The sequence below is a fragment of the Miscanthus floridulus genome, chromosome 4 (genome assembly GCF_019320115.1).
Source record: "Miscanthus floridulus cultivar M001 chromosome 4, ASM1932011v1, whole genome shotgun sequence".
NCBI lineage: Eukaryota > Viridiplantae > Streptophyta > Magnoliopsida > Poales > Poaceae > Miscanthus > Miscanthus floridulus.
In genome coordinates this window covers 17,970,255-17,990,278 of record NC_089583.1, presented here as the reverse complement: position 1 = coordinate 17,990,278, position 20,024 = coordinate 17,970,255, and the positions used below count along the sequence as shown (strand labels likewise).

Genomic DNA, 20,024 nt, shown 5'->3' with positions numbered 1-20,024 from the left:
TGCCCCGAGGATATCAAATTGCTCAATTATATGAAGAAGAAAGGATGAACACTAACTAAATCACTAAATAAGCAATTATCTGCACAAATAATCAACTAATTTTAATAAGTATAAAAAGCCTCATACCTCGAAGCAGCCGGCGAGCGGAACGAGTCGGCGGCCGGCCGGGGCAGTCGGTGCAGGGGCGGAGCCCGGGCGGCCGACGTGGGAGGGTGGCGCGGCGGGCCAAGGGGCGAGCAGGGCGGGCCGCCGCGGCCCGGCCTCAGGGCGGCCGAGGCCAGGGGCGGCAGGCCGCCGCGGTGGGCCTAAGGGCGGGCCGCCCGCGTGGCCTAGGGGCGGCCGGGCCGGGAGCCGTGGCCAGGTCCGGCTGGCGGGGCCGGGGCGGTGGGCTGACCGGCGTTGGATGGCGGCGCGGCGGGCGGCATCGGTCACGGCCGAGGTCCCTGCCACGTGGGCCTCCAGAGCTCGGCGCCAAGATCTACGGCGCCGAGCTCTGGCACCTACGTGGCAGGGACCTCAGTGCCAAGATCTTTGGCGCTGAGGTCCCGGCCACGTAGGCGCCAGCTTGGCTGCCACGTCCAGGACCTCGGCGCCAGCGTAATTGGTGCCGGCGCCGAGCTCTGGGTCTATTTCGGGAATGAAAACTGTTAGGGGTCTATTTGTGAAAATCTTACGAAAAAAGGATTAAAATTAAAAAATTCGGGGTAGCTCGTCCGGGCAACCACCCAACTCCGCCACGACCCTTAGGGAGTGGCTAAAAGGAACCAAGCCTTGCCAAGCTTGCCATCCCGGACACAGGGCAACACGTCGCTCTGACCTCAAAAATACTAAGGAGGCGGCAGTCACCTCGGTCTGGTCAGGCCCGTCCCTGCCACGTCGCAGGAAAAAGACAACACTGCCCACTGCGATAATGGACGACACAGTAAACCACGGTCCATGTACGGATCGACGAGACCCATGTACGATTGACACCCACCATGGGATGAGAACCGCGACGAAGGCCTCGGCTCAGAAGCCAACTAACTGTGTAGATAGGGTGTGGTACAGGGTTAGCCTCGTCTGCACCTGTGGCCGGCTAACTACACGATGGACGACAACAGTGCCCAAGAAGATGCACAGTGTGGTCGGCTACACTGGTGCAGCAAGGGTTTTTGCTCCCGGTTGGGAAACCCCTTTAGTCCCGGTTTGGCGCCCGGGACTAAAGGGGGACCTTTAGTCCCGGTTGTAAACACCAACCGGGACTAAAGGGGGGTCTCCAGGGTTGGCGTTCAACGCCACGCGGCAGGACTTAGTCCCGGTTGGTGTTACCAACCGGGACTAAAGGTCCCTCTTTTTTTTTCCTTTTTCTGGTTTCTATTTTTGGTTTCTTTTTTCATTTAATGATTAGTTAGTTTTGATATTAAAATATATTTTCAAATACGCTGCTAATAGTAATATATAATAGTAATATATATGTGTACTTCGCACGCGTAAGTTTTCGTTCGAACTTTGTACATAAATAACAAACGAATATATGCGTCCTTACTTTGTACACCATACTCTATATATATTACAAATGTTTGATATATAAATTGTTTAGGTCCTTAGGAATTCACTCCTCCAGATTTGGATTCCACGTTTCGTTCGGGTCATTGTAGAACTCGCCGTTGGGGTTGATGACCTGGTCATTGAAAAATCCTGCTATAGTCTCTCGAATTGCTTTAAGTTGGTCAAGTTGTATGACTCTTTTCCTCAACCATTCAGTCTTCAATAAAAGTTAAAGGAAAAAGTATTAATATATATATATATGTATGTATGTGTATTGCTCATGTAATTACTTATACAAATGAGAGCAATAAAGAAATTGTAAATATACGATCGAAATAATATGAAGGAAAAAGTATTTATATACGTACTTTGAGACGCTCTTCAGGAGTTCTCTTTGAGTACGCCATGATGAACTCGTAAACATAGTATCCGCAGTAGTTGTTACCCTGCTCCTGCCTTAGAACTCACTTTTACGAAAAAAAATCAATTAGGGTGAATTGAAATCATCATATGGTGTTAATTGAATATAAATGTGTAGTTATAGTACTTACTTTGTGTGCGATTACATCCAGTGGCTCTTTGCAATGTTTCATTTTTTGTTCCTCAATCAACCTTTTCCAAACCCTGCTCCCAATAAAATAAAAAAAATTTAACCTTTAATAATTGTTGAGAGATCGGCGCCATTATATATATATATATATATATATATATATATATATATGTTGTTATAGAGAAACTAAATTAATTACCCTTGTATAATATCTATCATGTCTTGATACTCCGTTTGTGATTTTCTCAACGAGTCTAAGATTTTCAATCTACTATTGGCCATATCGATGACCATCAATATCCAGTGATTGCTGCATAAACATATATATATATATATATATATGTATGTGTGTGTGTGTGTGTGTGTGTGTGTGTGTGAGAGAGAGAGAGAGAGGTAACTAGCTAGTAAGGAAATATTGATGTCCCATATATATGATAAACATTAATTACTTATAATAACACTCACTTGAAGTTGTAGGAGAAGAGTATCTCCTTCTTGTCGCGTTGGTTCACTAAGAAATTTATGAGATTTCTCTCAGGTTCGGGTTTATAATCCTTCGGGGGGTTAGGGTGTTTGAATACGACATACGGATCAACGAACCCAACATCATTATCCTTTCTCTTTCTAAGTTCTGTCATCTCATATCTGCATACATGAAAATAGTGAATATATATTGTGAATATATAATAAAGAAATTGTGAATATAGTAGAAAATAATCACACTTACAGACAATAGCAGCTAATGAGACTTTTGTCGAGAGAGTTCAGGTGGCATAGTTGGTGTTATTCTGGAAGCTCGACATAGATAATGTCATTGCCACGGAAGTAATGGTGGTTTCTCATTCTGACAGAAATATAGATTTGTCCCGCAGCAGACGCCGACATGTACCACTCATTTAGCAGGTACATTTGCGTACCCAGTTCATCTAATTTCTCTGGGTTGTATAGACTATGGCCTGCTACAAACTTCTTGTAAGGATCCACTTCCGGAGCAGATGGTCCTTCAGCGAGCACTTGGGCAAGGTTCAAACCAGTGTCGTGATAAAACTGAAGCAATGACTCATAGCCGCCTACCTCCTCCATTAAGTTTAAGTTTGAACCATATTCGTTAGGAACAACAAGGGGGGGGTTGATTGTTGCGATTGTTGTCCGAGTTGTGCAACACCTTTCCCTACTATTTTTTTTTTTGCGCCGCCTCATATGACTTGGTGAGAGAGCGGTCATAGTCCGATATCGGTTGTTTCGCGGCGCTCTTAAGAGAATCCCGTTTTTTTTGTTCCACCTTCTTTCTTAGCTGATCCGGAGGTAGGTAGAAGTATGATTTCTCCGGGTTGTCCCTCACTCGTTGTGCCTGTTTTACACCTTCAAAGAAATCATGCACATCTTTTTGTACTGCATCCTTTAATTCCTGATCACTTTTCTCATAAGATAGTTTTTGGGGAACTGGATGAGTACTTGCTTTCTGCTTCTTTGCCGACGGGCGGGGCAACGGCTTCGTTTGCGGGGCGGACCTCTTAGGGGCTGGCTTCTTTGAAGGCGGGGGAGGCGTTGGAGACCGCCTTGGAGGCAGTGCAGACTTTGGAGGCGGTGGAGGCGTTGGAGACCTCTGCGGAGGAGTTGTGGACTTCCTTGGAGGTGGCAGAGGAGTTGGAGATGGTGGGGATGCAGCAGTGCCTTCGAAGGCGTCATCATTGCCCTGAGCACTATGATGGTCGGGAGAAGCAACAACTGGACTTAGGTTGGCGGAGGCCCTGCTTTGTGAGTACAAAAAATAATGAGATATAAGTAAATGCTTATTATTAGTCATGCCCATAGAAAATTATCAAAAAAATGTTTTGTTAACTTTTGTCCGCACCTAATGTCTGCTGGCGGTGGAGCAGACGCCCCAGGGATAATGATGTTGCGCTTGCGCCATAGTATATATGCCTTCTCTGCTTCTCCTAGAGTCTTCTCTCCATCACCTCCAGGAATGTCAAGAACTAGATCCTCATAACCTTTGCTCACTTGGTCCACTGCAACCCTAGCAAATCCAGGTTGTATTGGTGCCCCATGGATTCTTGGTGTCTTGGTAGGGTCTGGAGGAGTAAAAACGCCGACAGCGACCTTGATTGTGTCATTCCCCCTTGGAACATGTAGCTCAATTGATGTTATTGGAATAGTGACATCATCCACGGGGAAGCGCAGCGCTGCGTCATCTTGCTTTGGCAGCTCAGTGGAAGCGCAGCTGCTTTTCAACTGACCAGGGGGGCTAATATTAACATTCATTCCTGGCTCTGATGCCTGCCTCTGAGCACTCATTGCTATCTGCACTTGCTTTCTGATTTCTTCCTGCATTCTTGCTTCCATTGCTTTTTCTCGCTCCTTTGCTTCAAGCACCATTTCCTCCAACACTGCCACCCGCGTTGCTTGCTCCTCCTTGCTTCTCTGGCGGCTTCGGTAGGTTTCCCTATCATCAGGAAAACCATGAACCCATGGAGTGTTGCGTCCTAAGCCTCAGGTTCGGCCAGTGTGTTCAGCAGTCCCGATGGCATACGTCAGCTCATCCTTCTCTCTATTGGGCTTGAACGCACCAATCTCTTTGGCTTCTATAGCAAAAGCCAATCGGCGTGCTGCTGTTTCGAGTTTTGGCCCATACACTGCTCGACCGGTCTGTGGGTCGAGTCTTCCCCCATGACCGAAAAACCAATTCTTCGAGCGTAGGGGCCACTTGGCTGATTCTGGTTCGATCCCCTTGGCAATAATGTCCGCTTTCATTTTTTGCCACTTCAAAATGGCAGTATCGTAGCCACCTGATCCCATGTCATGGTGGTATACCTTTTTTCGGGCATTCTCTTGGTTCCTTCTCACCCGTGCCTCACCCTCTTCTGATGTCTTGTACTGTACGAAAGCATTCCAATAGGCCCTCTATTTCGAGAACGGGCCCTTAGCAGTAACCCAATTCGGCATTTCGTTCTTCTTGATGTATGTGTTGTATAGGTATTTCTTCCAAGTCTGGAATTGTGTGGCCATCTTCTTCATAGTCCACGATCGAACTAGCTCCTTCAATTCATCATCGTTGATATCATCATAATCATCCGCTTCCAACGTGAAATGGGCAAGGATATCATTCCAGAGCAAATTCTTGTCAACATCAGGGACAAAACTAACATCAGGCTCGTTGATCTTTTTCTTCCATTCACGGATACTGATCGAAATTCTGTCCCTTACAAGGTACCCACAGTGTTCCACGAATTTCCTTTTATGTGGACCAAGTGGTTCGCCTGTCTCGATCTTGAATTCTGATATTATGTACCGGCCCTCCAGTGGTTTCTTCGGTCCTCGAACATTTTTGCTCTTCGCCGTTGTGATCACCGATCCAGAGGGCTACATATAAAAAAATAATAAATAAATATCTTTTGTACACAAAAATATATACAATATTCCACATATAATATATATACCTCGCCTGTATTTTCTTGCAAAACATTTTCTTGCTCATTTTCAAGAGCTAGATATTGACTTCCGTCATCAACATCCTGCGCATCACCTCCAGCAATAATATTCATCATTTCTTCATCCATGTTGTCTCCTAGGGCAGCCATATCTAACAAATTTAACAAAATCTAAGTCACATATATAAACAAGTCATATATATAAACAATTCATATATGTAAACAAGTCATATATGTACAATTCGCCCTAGCGAGAACGACAATTCGCCCTAGCGAGAACGACGATTCGCCGTAGCTAGAACGACAATTCGCCCTAGCGAGAAGGAAAAATCGCCCTAGCGAGAACGACGAATTCGCCCTAGCGAGAACGACGATTCGCCCTAGCGAGAAGGGCGAATCGTCGTTCTCGCTAGGGCGAATTCGTCGTTCTCGCTAGGGCGAATTCGCCCTTCTCGCTAGGGCGAATCATCGTTCTCGCTAGGGCGAATTCGCCCTTCTCGCTAGGGCGAATCGTCGTTCTCGCTAGGGCGAATCGACGTTCTCGCTAGGACGAATCGCGGCGTACGTTGCTATGCATATACAACACAACGGGGCAGCGTTGCTCCACATATACAACAACAGGGCGGTGTTGCTCCGCATATACAACAATGGGGCGGCGTTGCTCCGCATATACAACAACGGGGCGGCGTTGCTCCGCAGTTACAACATACACTGCATACACACAAGTCATATACCATACACACAATGCAAGTCATATACCGTGTGCTCGGCGGTGAGCTTCGGTGGGCGTCGGGGCGGTGATGGCCGGCGTCGAGGGTCGGCGTAGGGTCGGCTGCGTAGTGGCAGTGGGGGTGGCGTAGGGTCGGCGGCGTAGGGTCGGCGTAGGGCCGTCGATCCAGGGCGGCGTGTCGGTGTGGCGTGCGGCCGTCGATCTGGGGCGGCGTGTCGGTGTGGCGTAGGGTCGGGGCGCCGGTGGGCCGAACCGGTGGGGGTCGAGGGCCGGTGCGAGGTGGAGGAGGGGCGCCGGTGGGCGCGAGGTCGAGGAGGGCCGTCGGGGCGCCGATGGCCGAGCGGTGGGGGTCGGGGACCGGCGTCGGGGTGCCGGTGGGCCGAGCCGGTGGGGGTCGGGGGCCGACGCGAGGTCGAGGAGGGGCGCCGGTGTCGTCGAGGTGGGCCGCGTCGGCGAGGTGGCGTGTGGGCGAGGTGCGGCGTCGGCGTCGGCATCGGCGGTGGTAGACTTAGGGCAGTGGGGAGGAGGAAGAAGAGGGGCCGGGCGGGCGCTTATATAGGTGGAGAACCTTTAGTCCCGGGCTCAACCACCAGCCGGGACTAAAGGTCCTTTAGTCCTGGGCGTTAAAAGGGCCCGGGACTAAAGGTCCCTAAGGGTAGTCCCGGGCTCAACCACCAGCCGGGACTAAAGGTCCTTTTGTCCCGGGCGTTCACAGGGCCCGGGACTGAAGGTCCCTGAGGGGCTGGGGCGGGAGCAGAGGAAAATACCTTTAGTCCCGGGCGCCGCCACCAGCCGGGACTAAAGGTGTTTTGGCGGGCAACAAACATGCAGTTTCACTGCCCGCCAATTCATTTGGATTTTATTTTGCTTTATTAAATACAATTGATAAAATGTTTGTTAAATGCACAGAAAATTAAATACAAGGCATAAAAATGTTTAAAAAAATATAGATTCTATTTTGCTTTATTGTACACAGCAAAATTCTGTGACCTAAAGTTTTAATTTTTTTAACAAGTTTTAAAACATAATATTGTGTTTAAATTACTATTTCGATAATGCAAAAATATAATGTTTAATTAAATTCAGAAAAACTCTTGTGTTTTGACTGGAAATTTGTTTTCACATCATTTGAACGTGACATTATCCCACCATCAAACATAAATTTGTTTTCACATCATTTCAACGCGACATAATCCCAACATCAAACATAAATTTGTTTTCACATCGTTTCAACGTGACATAACCCCACATTCAAACATAAATTCACAATTATTACATAATATCTCAAATACACACTATTGAACATCAATATATATATCAAGCGGGCACAGTAGTGAACTTCTTCTTGACGTATGTCCCTTGGTTATGATCGCGCCGTAACCATGGAGTGTCCTCATCGTTTAGCTGGATGCTAGGGTCTTTGTTCACTGTGAAGGGTGAAATTCGGTCATCCTTTTCATAATCTTCTGACATGTCTGACTTGTCTTCGATTTCGACGATGTTTCTTTTTCCTGAAAGAACTATGTGGCGCTTTGGCTCATCATTGATTGGGTGGTTGTCGTTTTTCCCTCTCTTCGGTTTTGTAGACATATCCTTGACATAGAACACCTGAGTCACATCCTTCGCAAGGACAAACGGTTCGCCTTTGTACCCAATATTGTTGAGGTCCACTGTTGTCATTCCATACTGGTTGTCGACTACTACGCCGCCTCCAGTCGTCTTTACCCACTGGCACTTGAACAAAGGTACCTTAAAATGAGATGCATAGTCCAGTTCCCATATCTCCTCTATGCGGCCATAATATGTTTGCTTGTTCCCACTAGGGTCGGTGGCATCTATGCGGACACCACTGTTTTGGTTGGTGCTCCTTTTATCTTGTGCTACTGTGTAAAATGTATTCCCATTTATCTCGTACCCTTTGTATGTGAGGATATGCCACGATGGCTGCCTAGCCAACAAATACAACTCCTCATCAATACTCTCATCACCCTAACATTCTTTTCGCAACCAGTCGCTGAAAGTTTCCATGTGCTGACGCATAATCCATGCTTCAGACTTCCCTGAGAACTCAGATCGGAGGAGGTTCTTGTGTGTCTCGATATACGGATCTACCAAGGTGGAGTTCTGTAGAACTGTGTAGTGTGCTTTATTAAAATAATCATCACCCTTACCAATATATGTTTTCTTCCCTAGTGTCCCCTTTCCACTTAGTCTCCCCTCGTGTCGTGATTTAGGAACACCAATCGGGTTAATATCGGGAATGAAGTCAACACAGAACTCAATGACCTCCTCTGTTCCGTAGCCCTTGATGATGCATCCTTCTGGCTGAGCACGGTTATGAACATATTTTTTCAGGACTCCCATAAACCTCTCAAAGGGGAACATGTTGTGTAGGAACACAGGACCGAGAATAGTAATCTCCTTGACCAGATGAACTAGGAGGTGTGTCATGATATCAAAGAAGGAAGGAGGGAACACCAACTCAAAGCTGACAAGACATTGAACCACATCATTCTGTAGTTTCGCTAGATCCGTTGGATCGATTGCCTTCTAAGAAATTGCATTGAGGAATGCACATAGCTTCACGGTGGCTAGACGTACATTTGGTGGTAGAATTCCTCTTAATGCAACTAAAAGCAATTGAGTCATGAGCACGTGGCAGTCATGGGACTTTAAGTGTCCAAATTTCTTCTCTGGCACATTTATTATACCCTTTATATTCGAGGAGAATCCAGACGGTACCTTAATGCTATCTAGGCATTCAAACAAGCTGTCCTTCTCTTCTTTGCTAAGAGTGTAGCTGGCAGGACTTAAGTACTGGCGTCCATCATCTGTCTTCTCTGGATGCAGGTTGTCTCGTTCTTTCAAACACTGTAGGTCCTGTCATGCTTCAATTGTGTCCTTAGGCTTCCCATACATGTCCATGAAGCCTAGTAGGTTCACACAAAGATTCTTCGTCAGGTGCATCACGTCGATCGCGCTGCGGACCTCTAGGACTTGCCAATAGGGTAGCTCCCAAAATATAGACTTCTTCTTCCACATGGGTGCGTGACCATTGGCGTCCTTCAAAATAGGTTGGCTGCTAGGTCCCTTTCCAAATATTGCTTTCACATCATTGACCATATCGAGGACGTCCTCACCAGTTCGGTTGCGAGGCTTGGTCTGGTGGTCTGCCTTACCTTTAAAATGCTTGCCTTTCTTTCTTACGGGGTGATTTGCAGAAAGAAATCGTCAATGCCCAAGGTACACGACCTTGCAACACTTTTTCAAGAATATACCTTTCATGTCACCGAAACAGTGCGTGCATGCATTATATCCCTTGTTTGATTGTCCTGAAAGATTACTTAGAGCTGACCAATCATTGATTGTTACGAACAATAATGCTCGCAGGTCAAAGTGCTCCTGCTTGTGCTCATCCCACACGCGTACACCTGGCTTGTTCCACAAAAGTAGAAGTTCTTCAACTAGTGGCCTCAGGTACACATCGATGTCGTTGCCAAGTTGCTTTGGGCCTTGGATGAGCACCGGCATCATAATAAACTTACGCTTCATGCATAACCAGGGAGGAAGGTTGTAGATATATAGAGTAACAGGCCAAGTGCTGTGACTACTGCTCTGCTCCCCGAAAGGATTCATACCATCCGTACTTAAAGCAAACCTTAAGTTTCTTGCGTCACTAGCAAACTCGGGGAATTCTCTATCGATTGCTCTCCACTGGGACCCATCAGCAGGGTGTCTCAACATATTGTCTACCTTACGGTCTTCTTTGTGCCATCGCAACAACTTTGCATGGTCTCTGTTTCTAAAAAGACATTTCAAGCGTGGTATTATAGGAGCATACCACATAACCTTGGCAGGGATTTTCTTCTTGGGACGTTCGCCCTCAACATCACCAGGGTCATCTCGCCTGATCTTATACCGTGACACGTGACATACAGGGCATGCATCCAACTTCTCGTACTCTGTGCCATGGTAGAGGATGCAGTCATTAGGGCATGCATGTATCTTCTGGATTTCTAATCCTAAAGGGCAGACTACCTGTTTTGCTTCGTATGTAGTGCTGGGCGATTCGTTATCCTTTGGAAGCATCTTCTTTTGGATTTTTAGCAACTCCGCGAATCCCTTGTCAGATACACCATTCTTTGCCTTCCATTGCAGCAATTCCAATGTGGTACCAAACTTTTTCTGCCCCGCATCACAAGTTGGGTATAGCAATTTCTTGTGATCCTCTAGCATGCGGTCGAACTTGATCTTCTCCTTTTCACTTTCGCATTCTCTTTGTGCGTCACGAATGGCCTGACCAAGATCGTCAGCGGGCTCCTCCTCTGCCCCCACCTCTTCTTCAGCGGGTTTCTCCTTTGCCCCCACCTCTTCTTCAGCTTCCCCCATTGCAGTATCATTGAAGGCACCATATTCAGCAAAAATGTCATCATCGCCCCATTGTTCTTCTTCACCTTCTTCCATTAAAACTCCGATTTCTCCGTGCTTCGTCCAACAAATATAGTTTGCCATGAAACCCGACTTGAACAAGTGTGAATGAAGAGTCTTTGAGTTAGCATATTCCATCGTATTCTTATATACGGCACATGGGCAGCACATAAAACCATCGCGTTTGTTTGCCTCGGCCGCACGTAACAAAGAATGCACGCCGTCCATGAACTCTTGTGAGCGACGATCAGCATTGTACATCCAATGCCGACTCATCTGCATTACATGACATAAATACCATATTAAAACCTAGAACATAATTAGTTAACTATACAACATGCATACCACCACAAAAGCTATAAATTTAAGAAAGCCTCGCTACAATGTAGACAATCCCAACTACCACTATAAACACTAAAGCTAAAATGCACTTCAGCAGAACAAGGATTTCGCGACCAATCTCAACTAAAACAAACAGATCTCCCGTTTGTTCAACATCTTTGGGCTTTTTTGGCTGGATCACTGCATCATTAGCCACCATATCTGCCTGTTGTGCAAGATATTTTTGCACGAGTTCAACATATTCTTCCTCCCAGTTGAAGCCTGAACATCCGGTGCCATCCCACTGAAATTAAAACATAAATTAGAACTTTAATCACAACCATCATGAAAATAGGTATAAACTAACCATAGTCATTAAATACGATAAAATAACTCACATTGCGATCCGGACACTTGTAGAAAATGCGACCCTTGTTCGGACCCTCCTTCTTCACTCGGTACTCCATCACAATCTTCGTCTCATCACAACACTTGCCGCATGCAATGAGTGGGAGGCCCGGCCTAAGTCGCTTTGGGAACCCATGAGAGGCCAAGGACCCGGAAGCAGTTGCCATCTACTCTCTATACTCATTTTTTAATACACTATAAATTTCTCATTTTATAATCAAATAAAATTAAAAAAACTCTAAAATTCTCTATATCTCTAAACAATGAAGTGTGCTATGCATGCTACAAATGAACGGTGAATACTAGTTTTTAATAGCTACTTTAACCTTCCTTAATGTAAATATGCAAACTTTAAGTGATTTTGAGCTCAAATTGCTTACAAATGAAAAAAACCACAATAAAGAATCATATATATATATATATATATATATATATATATATAATTATATATAGTGAACAAAATGAGATAAGACAATGGTGAAACATGAGAGTTTGAAGTTGGTAACCTTTAGAACCGAAGAATCGACGGAGGAATCGAAGAAATCGACGGAGAATCGAAGAAGAATGGATGGAAGAGCAAGAACACTGAGCTCTCGGGCGGGCTCGAGGAGGAAGAAGCCGGCCGGTATATATAGGGTGGACCTTTAGTCCCGGTTGGTAGATCCGACCGGGACTAAAGGTATGTTTTCAGCCACGGGCCACGCCACCAGCCGGGACAAGAGCTTTACTCCCGGTTGAATCCACCAACCGGGAGTAAAGGTCGACCTTTAGTCCCGGTTGGTGTATCCAACCGGGACTAAAGGTCCCCTGCCACAACGACCTGGCGCAGGAGCCGTTGGGCAGGGACCTTTAGTCCCGGTTGGATCCACCAACCAGGACTAAAGGTCTCTCTGGTCCCGAGGTCTGTTCTCTACTAGTGCTAGCTACCCGAAGGATGGGACGATGCGTGTAGATACTAGGTCAGGTGGCGTGCTTCCGCGTACATGACAGGAGCATAGATCATGCACCAGTGCCGTACTTGTAGGTCATAAAGTACAACATGTTTACAGACTTTCAGGATGCAAAATAATTTTGTTTAGATCCGTAAAAGTAAAGCTGTAAATGTTATATCGGATGTTTTGTAGGATGTCGAAAGGGGTTTTCAGATAAAAAAACTAATTACACAACTCGCCTGTAAACTGTGAGATAAATTTATTAAGACTAATTAATCCATTATTAGCATATTTATTACTGTAGCATTTTAGTGTCAAATCACGGACTAATTAGGCTCAAAACGTTCGTCTCGCAATTTATACGTAAACTGTGCAATTAGTTTTTTATTTTGCATGTTGGCAAAAAAAAAAAGTTTTTATTTTGTCTACATTTAATACTCTATGTGTGTGCCACAACATTCGATGTGATAGGGTGTAAAGTTTTTGACAGGTAATGTGTTTAGATGGCGTAAAGTTTTTGATTTGGGTGTCACATCGGATATGTCGGCACACATTTGAAGTATTAAACGTGGATTAATTACAAAACAAATTATAGATTTCGTTTGTAAACTACTAGACAAATTTATTAAGCCTAATTAACCCATCATTAGCACATGTGTTACTGTAGCAGTTTATTGTCTAATCACGTACTAATTAGACTCAAAACGTTCGTCTCGCAGTTTATAAGCAAACTGTGTAATTAGTTTTTTATTGGGTATATATTTAATACTCCATGCGTGTGCCACGACATTTGATGTGACAGTTTTGGAATGTAAAGTTTTTGGATCTAAACACCGCTGCAATTTGCTAGAAAACAAACCGTTATTGACATCTCCATCAATCAAACCAAATATTTAAACTTTCTCTTGATTTTTTTTGTTTTCTTTGTTTTAACGAGTGTTGGCAAGTTTAAATCACAAGGAATTCTGCACGATACATGTACAACGTCTAAGAACAGGTACAATAATTCATGTCAGCTTGGCTTAGCCACCTTAGCAAAATCCTAGTCCTAGGTGGAGAAATGAGAAAAGAGAAAAGAGGAGAAAGAGTAAATTCTGTCGTCAACTAGCTCAACTCGCAAACCGAGACACCAAGCGCCGAGCGTGCCACTGCTTGTCGCCAAGCTAGGCGCCTCCGCACATGAATTGTGGACCCGTGGCTACACTTGGGCTTTGACCGGCGGCCAATGCCCAGCCTACCCACGCCGCGACTTTGCGAGTGGATGATTTCTGCGGCTGATAAGTTAGCCGGTGCTGTTTTGTTGTGAGAGAAAAATATTATACTATAATTGATAAACTGGGTTGATAAGTTCAAGCGAACAGAGTCGCTGCGCCTACCCTCGCTAGCACCAAGGCTACAGCCAGCCGTCGCGCCTACGCCCAATCTATCCGCTATCAGGGCTACGACTGGTCTCTTGCTACGCTTGGCTTTCCCATGGTGGAATCACGGCGCCCGCTCCTAGACAATGGATGCCCAGCGCCTGCTCATTCTCAAAAAAAAAACGGCTGGCGGATGAGATAAAGTGAGCAGAGATGAATCTTAAGAATGAGCACACAAGGACGGGTACTACTAATGCTGGGTCTCACAATAAAAAAATATTTTTAGAATTTATGAAGAGACTAATTATTATATAGGTAGCCTCTTGAGTTAGTCTCAACATGATATGGCTTGGTATAAGCCAAGAACTTATTCGCTTGAATTTATTTCGGCTGATTTTAGTTGTTTCAATAGTATTATGTAAGAGTGAATAAGCTAAGAAAAGCTAAAAGTAGCTCAAGCGAACAAGCTCTACTATTGAAACAACTAAAATCAGACGAAATAAAGCTTATTGGTCTTGCTCTAAGTTTTATAAAAAAGAGACTTGCTAAAATCCAGTCGTCTGGGTTTTTTGAAAAAACCCAGGCGACGTCCTGGACCGTTGGATGAAGATCCAACGGCCAGATCTGTTTCTGTGTGAATGCAACTGTCATTCTGTCTCTGTTTCTGTGGCTGTGTTCAAACGGGTCCGTGAATTGCACCCACAAACCAAACCAGCGACCTACCGGACCCGCAAAAGCTAAACGGGTGCAAACTCTGAAACCCGGTATCTGATGTCTGTGTTATTTTGGACCGGTAAATCAAGTCTGTTCTCATTTTGGGCCACATTATAGTTATCGGCCCAATAAGCCAAACACACTGGGCCAAAAAAAAGAAAGAAGGACGTAAGCTACCCCTGCTCTTCGTCGTCTTCTATAGCTGCCCCCTGCTGCAAGAAAGGAACAGATCGGTGAATGGCAGATCCAGAAAACCATGAAGAAACAGAGACTGACCATCCGAGAGAAAAGATGAAGAAACTGGACCAATTAGAAGATCAGGGCAAGAAAAAGGTACTTATCTGTAAATCTGTCCTCTTCTACAGCACTTGTATATGTAGCATCTGTGCGATCTGTCCTCTGCTTGTTGATCTGTACGATCAGTCTTCAACTTCATGTCTAGGGCCACCTCTGAACCTCCAGCATTACTGCCCCCATTCCTTCTATCTTCTCAGTTGATTTGTTGGTGTAGTTGTGAAAACTAATATGTAGGATCTGTAGGAATCAAAGGTACAGAAAATTCACTTGACTGGTTGCCACAATTTTTTGTTTTGACTACAAGATCCCTAGACAGACAGATAATGCATTTGTACTATGAACTGATGCAATTGTAGTAGAAAAAAAGCCACAAATCATGATTTAATCAATGGGACAAATTGACATTTTGGGTGCAATAAGCAACAACTAAATTGAGTGTCAACTAGGTTGGAGCATCCCTGAAATTTAAGGACAAGTCAATATCCATACCCATAATCCAATCTTTTTGTTTCCCATACTGGACAATTCACTACTGACAAGTTAAGAATCAAGTAATCTAAGACATCCAGAGTGAATCAACACTCCACCTTATCTTATTTGTACAGATCAAACAGACAACTGACTTTATGCAAACAATAAAACAAGATTGGCCATCACTAGCTTTCAGTAAGTTGCAAATCAGAGTTTCAACAAGTAGCGATTCAGACTGTACAATAATCAGATAACTACTTCTACACTCTGTAGCAGACCAAATACACAATTATGAGACACAAGCAGAGAGAACAAAATTCAGTCAATAAGGAATCAAGCGTCAAGGATAAGAAGAACATGGACTGTGGTGTGCTGCAGGGACATAAGTCACTATGAATGAAAACATTCTCACACACCTCCATGCAAACTAAGAGTGTGCTGTAACTAGGGAAACAAACTCATACTGAAAATCTATAACTGAAACTAAGAAATTACCTGATCACCTAGAGTCCTGTCCTGGCCATCACCTTAACAACAGCAAGCTTTGCACATGGATGTCAATACTGCACTTGTAGAAAAAGCATTATGAGAGTTATAAAGCTGAATCAGATCTTTTGGTGCGAAAAATGGTTCTTCTAGGACAACTATTGATCATAAATAAACTCAAACTGAAACCTAAGACAAAGCATGGTCAGGGCTTTCAAAAAAATATGAAAATGCCATAGAAACAAGAAAGATAGCAAGTCAATTTTTTTTTGAAAATACTAGCACAACAGAGGCATTTGGGGAGAACCAACCCCTAGCTTGGCTTTGTGCTGTTGTACATGTTACTTGTGTGGAAGAGCCCCACACTTGGCCTTTGCACATGTACTGGCGCTCCACAAAATCAATACTTTGTGGTGGTCAGATTTGGTTAGTCAATCGACAAGATGGGATGTAACAAAACAAGGACAAACACAATAGACAAGAACAATCTCCCAAGGCCATCAAAATTACAAACCTAGGATGGGATATATCAGCACAAGCACATAGACAAGAGACAAATTTTTTTCTATAGTAGGACAATAGACAAAAATCTCTCTCCCCAGGCATATGATGCAATTGTACTATAAACATATGATGCAATTGTACTATAAACTGATCCCTAGACAGTTTCAGTAACTCATTACCATTACTCGACAGACACTTAGCCTCATCCCCTCCTTGCATCACAAGTAGTACATAGCAGCCAAGCAAACCAAATCAGCAAGGATAGTCATTTACTTGGGACAACAAGGATAGTCATTTACTAGGGGCAACATAAAAGCCATCCCTAATGTGTAGTGCGACAAGATCTGAGGAAGCCATGTTGTTTACAAAAAAACAATGAGCTTGAACCATCTTACTGCACACCTCGACAAAAAGAAATGCAGCTCGTCCACTAGAATTCAGAATTGAAATTAACCTCACACGTGCATCTGCAGTAACAGAACAAGGAGTTGAGAGTGAGACATGGAAATCAACCCACTCAGAACTGCACAGAGGTGTGAAATTGACGTCGAAAGCCAACACAATTGCAGGGCCAAGTATTTCGCCCCTGGCCTAATATTAAGTCCCAAGCAAATATTTTATTGGTTCACAGAATATCACACACACACTTCCACAAAGACTCAGGCATCAACCAAGAAGCCATAGAGGGAGAGGAACAGGGACAGGGCCACGATCTTCGGACCTCTAAATACCCACTAGCTACAATGTAATGAACTTCTTGTTACAACTTAAAATAACACATTATTTTATGTCTATGCAGCTTCACAAGGAAGGACAACATGAAATAGAAGATGCAGATTTTTTAAGAGAAATGGGTATTGGATGTGAGGACAATGGACTACAACTTACACAATTATCAGAGAGAACAGCAAACATAGACTGTCAGCAGGTTTGTAAAAAAGGAAACTTGTTTACCTTTGATATATTTTTTGTTATTGCATTGTGCCATTGATTTTTGAAACAAACTAGTTACTTCTTTACTAATCTATTAACCTTTTTATATATAGGGTGCTTTGGCAAGAGAATTTCAAGTCAATATTGAATGCTACTACAAGTTTGAGTCAAATATTGTAAACCCCAGTTATACTCATGAGGTAAATTAAAATCCCAGTTATTGCATATTCACAAATGAACAGTTGCAGTACTACAAACAAGCAATTTACACTATTCCAAACTGCAAATCAGTCAAATATTTCAGTTAAACGTGTTTGTTTCTAATGGACAGGGTAGTTCAATAGGAACAGTGGACTACAACTCCTATGCACAAGAGAAACAAGCAATCCAAATGAACGTGAGTTTCCAAAGTTCATAATTTTCAGATTATCAAACAACCATAATTTCAAATGAACCAAACATGCTCACATGTTTCAAATGCAGGGTGTGTACGAAGGGGGTTTGGAACTGAATCCTCAGAACTCTAATTACACATTTCAACAGGAGACTTCAGCACCACCACTCACCTACAACAGCTATCAACAAGAACATGAAATGCAGAGTGCTTCCAAAAATGATTTGGAATTCAATCCTGAGAGCTTCTATAGATTTGAGTCAAACATTGAAAATGCCAGCAAAACTCATGAGGTAAAAATGAAATCAACTTACTTTGTCTATCTTCAATCTGTGATCCCAGCAATTTGAATTAATGTTTGTATCCTTGGCATTTGACTGACACCATGCTGTAACAGGAGAACTCAACAAGTTCAGTGAACTACAACAGCTATGTACAACAAGAAATGCAGAGACAAGAAGTGAGATTCCTAAAGCTCACAATGCATTTTTTTTTTTAAATAACTCGATACTAACAACATATCCAAGATTCCATTGTCTTTATGAATGCCAATATTTGCAGGTCATCACATCACAGGGAGGAACAAGCTATGTGCTGTCACAGGGCGGTACAAGCTACAGAAGCCTTATCGCACAAGTCATAGCTGAAGCTAAATCTTCAACTCAAAATTATGGTGATTTTTTGTCAGCTCCAATGACTGGAACTTATAGACTTGCTCAATGAGCCATTTCCACTAGAGGTATTTACTTGTTCTCTACATGTACAGTTAGGTAACTTAGTTTGGTGCAATACATGATGAAATGTGTAACAGTACAAATTTTTCCTTACCTGTGAAAACAGAACCAGATGTACAGCAGTACTAGCAGAATCTCGAAGCCTGAGCCAGCACAAGACCATCCAGAAGGCCTGCAAAACGAAGAGTCAGTAGCAGTACCAGAGTTTGCCAATGACGAAAACATGGTGGAACAACAAGAACAAGAAGAAGGCAGAGAAGGGGAACAAAATGCTAAGGGTGAACAACATGTAGAGGCTACAGATGAACAAGATGACGAAGAGCTCAGGGCAATTCAGGCTAAAAGTGAAAGTATTATGGCAGCTGAGCATTTGTCTCAGGAAGAAGATAGCAGGCACGTTCCTCGGATAAACATGAAGTTCAAAACATCAGATGAAGTGTACAAATTCTATAACGACTATGCATATGTTGTGGGGTTTTCATTACTCAGAAGCCACACATACAATTGCAAAGACAAAAAGATCCCAACTATGACCAGGTAACAAGAGTCACACTGAAATGCAACATGTCTGGTGGAGGAAATGGGGATAATAGCTCTGCTACTTTAGGAGTGCAAAGCGCAAGGAAGAACAAAAATAAGATTTGTGGTACACCTCCAACACCTAATCCGGTGGCAAAGAAAAGAAAAACAAGTACACTTGTACCGACCCAGTACCCCGCTGAACTCATTGTGACACTACAGAATGGAGAATGGACAGTGACTAGGTTAAATCTGGGGCATAATCATGCGTTTGCAGGCAAGAATCAAAAGAACAAACTATTTTCACAGATCAGGATGACTGAAATGGAGAAGGAACTTATTGCAACATTCAACAAAGTGAACCTACCAGATTGGAAGATTATGGCAGTCCTATCTTATTTAAGAGGAGGGGCTGACACTCCATACAATAAGAAGCATATCAGCAATGAGAAGACAAAGTTAAACAAGGAAACAACAGACAATGACATGCAGCAACTGTATGAGTGGTTCTCAAAGAAGCAGGCCGAAGACCCTATGTTTTTCTACAAGTTTTCCATAGACGAAAACAACAAAGTGAAAAACATTTTTTAGTCAAATGGAACAAGTAGGAGATACTATGATGAGTTTGGTGATTGCATCAGTTTCGATATGACCTACAACACTAACAAGTACTCACTCAAGTTCGCACCAATTGTTGGCATTACATGTCATGGGGACAATAGCCTGTTCGGCTGCGCATTCATCATGGATGAAACAACAGAAACTTTTGAGTGGCTCTTTGAGACTATGCTGATTTGTATGGGAGGCAAGCACCCTAAAACTATAATCACAGATCAAGACCTAGCAATGAAGGCTGCCATCAAAAAGATACTACCAGACACTGTTCATCGCAACTGCTTCTTCCACATTGTGAAGAAAGCACAAGAGAAAGGTGGAAGAGTATTTTCAACTGAGAAGAATAAGAATCTGCATGCTGACCTATTTGACATCCTTAGGTACTCGCTCACAGAACCAAAGTTTGAGTACTTGTACAAGAAATTGCCAGAAACATATGATGTCAGTGGCTTCAAATACCTAAGTGAGATGTGGTTAAATAGGAGAAATTTTGTTCCATGTTACTTCAAGCACCATTTCTTCCCTTTCATCAACTCTACAGCAAGGAGTGAAGGCACAAATGCACTATTTAAATTGGATGTCGGGCCAAGGTATAGCATCATGAGATTTATGAATGAGTTTCAAAGAATCTCAAATACAACAAAAAAGAGTCAAGATGAACAAGACTTTCAA

The 20,024-nt window shown here is 43.6% G+C and overlaps 1 protein-coding gene and 1 pseudogene across 1 annotated transcript; one reads left to right on the top strand and one right to left on the bottom strand.

Annotated features, from left to right (window-relative positions):
• Nucleotides 1–7,579: 7,579 nt before the first annotated feature.
• On the bottom strand, nucleotides 7,580–9,817 carry LOC136551056 (uncharacterized; annotated as a pseudogene).
• Nucleotides 9,818–14,648: 4,831 nt separating this feature from the next.
• LOC136551055 (uncharacterized) lies at nucleotides 14,649–19,443 on the top strand. The gene is made up of 8 exons (XM_066542649.1): nucleotides 14,649–14,732; nucleotides 16,957–17,085; nucleotides 17,204–17,290; nucleotides 17,422–17,487; nucleotides 17,574–17,777; nucleotides 17,882–17,944; nucleotides 18,046–18,223; nucleotides 18,325–19,443. Exons 1-7 carry the CDS (start codon nucleotides 14,691–14,693, stop codon nucleotides 18,205–18,207), a joined length of 753 nt encoding a protein of 250 aa, XP_066398746.1. The 5' UTR covers nucleotides 14,649–14,690; the 3' UTR covers nucleotides 18,208–18,223; nucleotides 18,325–19,443.
• The last annotated feature ends 581 nt before the right edge of the window (nucleotides 19,444–20,024 follow it).

Coding starts and splice junctions, on each gene's coding strand:
- LOC136551055 (XM_066542649.1), top strand. CDS start 14,691: ATGAAGAAACTGGACCAATTAGAAGATCAGGGCAAGAAAAAG. Junction 17,086..17,203: donor CAAACATAGACTGTCAGCAG/GTTTGTAAAAAA, acceptor TTTTATATATAG/GGTGCTTTGGCAAGAGAATT. Junction 17,488..17,573: donor AACAAGCAATCCAAATGAAC/GTGAGTTTCCAA, acceptor TTTCAAATGCAG/GGTGTGTACGAAGGGGGTTT.